This window comes from Gigantopelta aegis, chromosome 15 (assembly GCF_016097555.1).
Source record: "Gigantopelta aegis isolate Gae_Host chromosome 15, Gae_host_genome, whole genome shotgun sequence".
Lineage (NCBI taxonomy): Eukaryota > Metazoa > Mollusca > Gastropoda > Neomphalida > Peltospiridae > Gigantopelta > Gigantopelta aegis.
The window spans coordinates 27,832,406-27,839,914 of NC_054713.1; the positions used below are offsets into that span (position 1 = coordinate 27,832,406).

A 7,509-nucleotide genomic window follows, 5' to 3' on the forward strand; every position below is an offset into this window, starting at 1 on the left:
TGGTGGTAGCAGTCGACGTAGTAGTACTATTAGGGCTAGTAGTAGTAGTAGTAGTAGTAGTAGTAGTAGTAGTAGTAGTAGTAGTAGTAGTAGTAGTAGTAGCAGCAGCAGCTGCAGTAGCAGTAGCAGTAGTAGTAGTAGAAATATTAGTAGTAGTAGTAGCAGCAGTAGTAGTGGTAGCAGTAGTAGTAGTAGTAGTAGTAGTAGTAGTAGTAGTAGTAGTAGTTGTTGTTGTTTTTGTTGTTGTTGTTGTTGTTGTTGTGACCCTGCTTTATAGTTTGCTTAAAATGAATATATCTGATGTTTTATTATTATTAAATTGTTACTGTTAAATGTGTCGTATCAAGAATACTTTTGAACTGACTAAACTTAACGACCGTGTAATTTCGACTTGTTTTAAAAATGCTTTTGAAATAATCTTAGCGTACGTGCAATTTCAAAAATACTTTTATTAACGACTGCACCATTTCAAGAATATCTTTGAACCAACCTTAACGACTGATTCATTTCAATAATATTTTTGAACTAATCTTAACGACTGATTCATTTCAAAATTACTGTTTGAACTAACCTTAACGACCGTGTCGAAGGCTGTCCCTCTCCAATCTCGCTTGGTAATATCAGCGTACACCGAGATCTGGACGACGCCTTCAAAGTCCCTGGCTATCAAGAGAATGGTGCCTGAGAGCATGCGACTTTCGCCCACGCCGGCTCCTCTCATCTTATCCTCTATCCTCGACGGCGGGAACAGCTGGTCAAATCGACTCCAGTAATATCTAGCGTCCTCTTTCAACTCGGCCAGCTTGAAGTCTCGACGATCTATCCATTTGGAGTAGTAATGGAACCTCGCGATGTTCCTGTCGGCTGCTTTGGCCGTGAGCTGGGTCTCCCATATGTACTGAGGGACGTTGGTGCAGCGCAGCATTGCCATCCGCAGAACCGTACTCAGAGTCTTGGAAAAGTCGTGGAAGTTGGCGAAGGAGTTACCAAAGGTCGTGGCGCTCTGAACGTTCCTGACGCTGACTGTCTGGAGGTTGAGGGTGAGCAGACGGCCCTGGTCAGACAGTTCCCCCAACACGTTGGAGATCAGGCCAGTCGAGGACCCGTCTGTTCCAACTATGACGTGACCAATTCGGTCGCAGAACACCGCCATTTTACTGTCTTCGCAAACAAGAAATTCAAGATTAACTCACGCCAGTTTAAAACGTTTATCCGTCATAATATTAACTCAGAGATGAAAGTAGAAGAGGCTGGTTCGTGTGCCTGAAGATTAATCGCATGTTTTGATTTAGCCGTGTTACAGTGAACGAGATTTCGGTCAGTACAGTTGTTGACGTGTTACCAGGAGAAGTAGACGTACAAACCATCTGAACAAAAGCAGTTGTCAATATTGGTGTCAATACAAATAACTTGAGTGCGATTTGTCAATAGGCGTATTGGTAAATACACAACATATTAACGACACATAAGACGATTGCTCAAGTCATGAATTGAAAATCAGTGACGCGTGACGAACAGTTCCCTGTCAGTGAAATGGAAGGTTGTAAAACATACACTAAGCCTTCGAATACTAAGATAATTTGCGTTTTACTGTTTCAAAGACATATCACATATCACATATCACATACATGATTCTCTTTCTATGTCAGACACATAACCGTGATTCGTATACTATGTCAGTCTCTTCCTCTCTGTGAATTATATACTGAAGAGCAAAATAAACCACAGTCGTTCAATGTGTGAATGTTTTATGATACAATTAGTTTGGTAAACACAGTGAAACCTCTCCAAACCGGACCCTCTGTAAATAGAAATTCCCTCAAATGCGAACCCTCTGTAAACAGGAATTCCCTTAAAACCGGACGTTTTTCGTGGTCCCTTTTTAAATAGATGTGCCGAAAAGAACCGGTTTAGAAGATTTTTCACTGTAGTATCAAGATGGACCTAAACTGTACACAAGACATTGACAATTTTAATAAACATAAAAACTATTTATTATTGTAAATAAACTGAAGGAAACTAAATAGCTATTCACTTTTCTTGTGTTGTTCAGTGCATTAATAAATATCCTAGGACGATTCCGGAATTAATCGTGGGGAGGGGGTGGGGGGAGCACGAGGCACCGTATTTCTTTTAGGTCAGGGGACGAGACGTAGCCCGGTGGTAAAGCGTTCGCTTGATGCGCGGTCGGTCTGGGGTCGATCCCCGTCAGTGGTCCCATTGGGCTATTTCTCTTTCCAGCCAGTGCTCCACAACTGGTGTAACAAATGCCGTGGTATGTACTATCCTGTCTGTGGGGTGGTGCATATAAAACACCCCTTGCTGCTAATCGAAAATAGTAGCCCATGAAGTGGCGACCGCGGGTTTCCTCTCTCTATATCTGTGTGGTCCTTAACCTTATGTCTGACGCCATATAACCGTAAATAAAATGTGTTGAGTGTGTCGCTAAATAACGTAATTCCTTCCTTTTCATCTTTCCGAATTAATCATGAGGAGTGGGTGGGGAGAGCACGAGGCACCGTATTTCTGATGAGGTTTGTGGTTGGTATAAAATTATTGGCACATGCTATTTTTTTTTCCTTTAAATGAGTATACCAATTACAATGTTTGCATTGTTTGTAAAACATTACTTTCTAGTATGCATAATATTTAAATCAGCAGTGTCTTTGTTATGTAGCCCCGTGGAAAAGCTCTCCCCTGATACGCGGTCAGTATAGGATCGATCCTCGTCGGTGTGTCCATTGGGCTAGTTATCGTTCCAGCCAGTGCTTTACAACTAGTGTAAACAAAGTGTGGTATGTACTATCCTGTCTGCAAGATAGTACATAACATATATATCTTGCTGATAATCGTAAAGAGTAGCCCATTGTTTGGCAGGTTTAAATTTCTCTCTCATTATCTATATGGTCCTTAACCATAATTTGTCTGACACATTATAACTGTATATAAAATGTGTTGCGTCATTTAATGAAACGTTCCTTTCTTCTGTCCATGTGTTCGTCTTACTATAAGGTTTTGGCGCGCTGATTCCAATATTTGAAGTTAAACGTTTTGCAGTCTCGAGACGTAGCCCAGTGGTACAGCGTTCGCTTGATACGCGGTCGGTTTGGGATCGATCCCCATCGGTGGGCCCATTGGGCTATTAATCGTTCCAGGCAGTGCACCACGACTGGTATATCAAAGGTCGTGGTATGTGCTACCCTGTCTGTGGGATGGTGCATATAAAAGATCCCTAGCTACTAATGGAGAAATGTAGTGGATTTCCTCTCTAATATTATAAGTAAAAATTACCACATGTTTGACATTCAATAGCCGATGATTAATATATCGATGTGCTCTAGTGGTGTCGTTAAACAAAACAAACAAACAATCAACGATGGCGGTATATGTAGCTGATGTGTGATATCACGACCACGTCTAGAAAGATGTCAAACGCCAAACAACCGTAGATTAAAATGTTTGTAAAAAATAAAAAAAAATAAAAAATAAAAATATATATATATATATATATATATATATATATATATATATATATATTCCTTTCCTTTAACGAGTTATACCCTGTGTTGTCGTATATATTGACACCGGCCTCGACGGTGTCGTGGTTAAACCATCGGATATAAAGCTGGTAGATACAGGGTTCTCAGCCCGGTACCGGATCCCACCAAGATAAAGTTTTAACGACTCAACTACTAGGTGAAAGACCGCTACACCCTCTTCTCTCTCATTAACCTCTAACAACTAACCCACTGTCCTGGACAGACAGCCCAGATAACTGAGGTGTGAACCCAACCCAGGACAGCGTGTTTGAACCTTAATTGGATATAAGCACGAAAAAAGGTTGAAACGAATGAATATCTCGACCAAATGTAGAAATATGTTAGACGCCAAACAACCGTAGATCAAAATGTTAAACAAATATTTCTTTCCTTTCATGTCCAGTTTGCAAAATAAACAACAAAAACAAAATCTGTTTGATTGTAAGACTTATTTATTGTTTTAAATGAGCTTAACAACTTATATACATGCACCATATGAAAGTTAAATGTTTGAAAGTTAAAAAAAAGAAAAAGTAAACATGTACCTGTACAACACATGTATCTATGATGTAAACTAAACATGATTCGTGTACCAACTTGTACACGAGTAAACACTAAAATATACAGGCGTTCGGGTCCTGGTTTGAGTTTAGGCCAAACAACATAAATATTCGGTCTCTGGTCAGCGCGCGCCTCGATTTTGACCCTCGCGAGTCAACTCGTTTTTTTTTTAATTTTAAAAAAATGTTTTTGACGTCGATTTTTGCCAGGCTTTTCTTGTTAGGACATAAAACCGCATTTGGAGCCAAAACGGTCTTTATACTGGCTTGGATTATTAGCTTTCTTTAATTTGTCTCTAAAACAGGTCCTGTTGTTCTGAATGAGTTGCATGGCTTGTTTTAAAACTGTTTGCGGCCAAAGTCAAATTAATAAAAGTTGCCTTGGCTATATGGAAAATGTAGAGGAAAATATTTAGGTTACCAAGGCAAGGGAGGGGGCACCATGGCCATTGGTGATGGACCAAGGCAGTTGAGAGGACGGCGTAACCCCCCCCCCCCCCCCCCAAAAAAAAAAAAAAAAAAAAAAAAAAAAAACCCACCTGCATCATCGCGTCAATTCTGGTACCAGAAATAGACACTTTTTTGTTGTGGTCTTATGGGTATTTAGTCCGTACCACTCGATGGGACGAGTTATACCCTGTATTGTCCTATGTATTGACTATATAGCACGACACGGGGTATGACTCGTTCCATCGAGTGGTGCTAACTAAACACCCGTAAAGTCCAACTTGGACCCGAACGCTCGTGATTCTGAGCAGTGGCGGCGCGGCGTGCGATAAGAGGGGAGGAGGTTTCAGGGGAGGACAACTCTTTCTGGGTTCCGCACAAACATGTATAGGGAATGTCTATTGGTCGTCGACGATTTTTCAAATTACCTGAAATATCTTGTTAAAATATGTAAGGTGGCATATTTTAAGCAGGTAGGAATGAGCAACCAAAGAGTTTTTCTCCCCGGGTCAGACCCCCAAACCCCCTCGCACTGCCACTGTTGAGCATCTAAAATAAATAATATTTGCTATTTGTTATGACAAATATTTTAAAGTATGCATTTGAATATAAAAAAAAACATCGACGATACTACATGTAATAAAATAGGTTGCCAAATATCATCGATACTATACGACTGACAATTATAATAAATATGCATGCGATATTAATTAATTTTTACAGTGTACAGACTACGTACGATTCTGGAAAGCAAAATACATTTTAGATGTAAATAAATTGTTTTAAAGAAAATTAAAACCATGAAAATAAATATACTTGAACTGTGTAGACTTCTTAGAAGGTGGTTATTTGAAGTACAATGTATTTTCAGTAACTATTAAAAAAGATTGTTTTGTTTAACGACACCACTAGAGCACATTGACTAATTAATCATCGGCTATTGGATGTCAAACATTTGGTATTTCTGACTCGTAGTCATCAGAGGAAACCCGCTACATTTTTCGTATGCAGCAAAGGATCTTTTATATGCACTTTCCCACTGACTGGAAAGCACACACCACGGCATTTGACTGGTTGGGACGAGAAAAAGCCCAATCAGATGAATTGATCCATCAAGGTGGTTCGATCCTGCGACGCAAGCACCTCAAGCGAGCACTCAACCGACTGAGCTAAACCCCATCGCCAGTAACTATTATGTATTATTGTGTTTATGCGTGGCTGGGGCCGACATTATAGTTTTAATAAAGAATATATAACAATGCAAATACAATGAATCAATATATAATAAGAATTAAAGATACTTAAAATGTTAAAAATAATGAATGACATTACGACACTTTTACCACTCACAGTATACATTTGGAACATCTCAGGCGATTTTGGCTTCCTATCAATTAACCAATTACTTGTCAAGTGCTTACATCTACTTAAAGTTCAAGCATGTATGTCTTGGACACATAAGACATCGAAATTACCGGGAAATGTGTTCGAAATAGGCAGAGTGTTTCCGCAAACCACGTATGATGCTTGGCGCGGAGCAATGTGATCCGATGCCTTTCATGTTTTCATTTCAACTTATTTTCGTGCAATTAATATTTAAGCACGCTGTCCTGGGCGCACACCTCAGCTATCTGGGTTGTCTGTCTAGGACAGTGGTTTATTTGTTAGTTAGTTAGTGGTTAGTGAGAGAGAAGAAGGTGTAGTGGCCTTACACCTACCCACTGAACCCTTAAGAACTCGCTCCGGGTTGGAGCCGGTACAGGGTTGCGAGCTCTGTACCTATCAGCTCGATAGCTTAACCGTACTAAGAATTAGAAGACTGCGTCGATCAACTAGTGATCAACTGGAGTAATCAAGTAAACATCGTTTATATCCTGCAAAGTAGCAATACAAGAGAGAGAGACCAAACAATTTTGGAGGTAAAGATTGCCGTGCTAACTTAATAAAGTTCTAATTACACTAGGTGCAAAACCAGTAGGAAGGGGAGACAACTATTCTCAACAGAAATGTTATTGTGGACGGAGTTTGTTCCATTAGACATTAAATATTGTAATCACAGGTGTTGGTTTTTTTTTGGCAGTCCTGTTTTCACCAATGTGTGTTCATGAAGGCAGTTGGTGTATACAGTTTACAGTGCACGTATTGTGAGTGTTTAAAATGTTAAACATATTTTACATGTAAATGAATTGTTAGTCCAAACATGAATGAATGAATAAATGAATGTTTAACGACACCCCAGCACATAGATCACATCGGCTATTTGAAATATTTACGTATGTGCATGTGGATGCGCGGGTGAATGTGTGTGTGTGTGTGTGTGTGTGTGTGTGTGTGTGTGTGTGTGTGTGTGTGTGTGTTTTCGTATGTGTGAGTAACTTGCATTATTGTTTGAATAAAGAATATTTAATAAGACAGCGGGGGGTCTTATTATTGGTAGTAACCCCCCTACAAAATCAGTCAGCCCCCACCCCCCACCCAAAAAAAAAAGACAAATACATAAACACATAATAAACATACTTCAACCATTCATAAATTCACAAATGACTTTATGGGTTATTATAAAACCGAGTTTATTGACAATGTATGAACCTGATGCTGTATAAAACACCAAGTGATCATCTTTATCTATAGTTTATCTATATACAACTGTCGGGCATCTCTGCGACTAACCGTAAATAAAATGTATTGAGTGCGTCTACGACTCATACTCATGTTAACATGTCTCATAAATAAAGAGTTTTCATATATTATAATGTTTATGAGATGAGGATAGTCTCTCTTTAAATTTATGAAGAATTTGGCAACCATGCTTTACTAAGACATTATTATATAAGATTTAGTGAAATATCTTAAAATATCAGTGAAATAAAAGTGTTATCAGTCATTCAGTGACGATCATACATTTTAGAGTGAAAATTTCACTATTTCACTCTAAAATGTGTTATCGTCACTGTCGAACGTGC

At 39.2% G+C, this 7,509-nt stretch overlaps 1 protein-coding gene across 1 annotated transcript in view; it reads right to left on the bottom strand.

Annotated features, from left to right (window-relative positions):
• The window catches only part of LOC121390656, a 10,725-nt gene extending 9,393 nt beyond the window's left edge, over window positions 1-1,332 (bottom strand). Inside the window, exon 1 of the mRNA XM_041522521.1 lies at window positions 572-1,332. Within this exon, the coding sequence (XP_041378455.1) occupies window positions 572-1,153 (582 nt within the window). The 5' untranslated portion in view covers window positions 1,154-1,332. The remainder of the gene's footprint in view (window positions 1-571) is intronic.
• Between the last annotated feature and the right edge of the window lie 6,177 nt (window positions 1,333-7,509).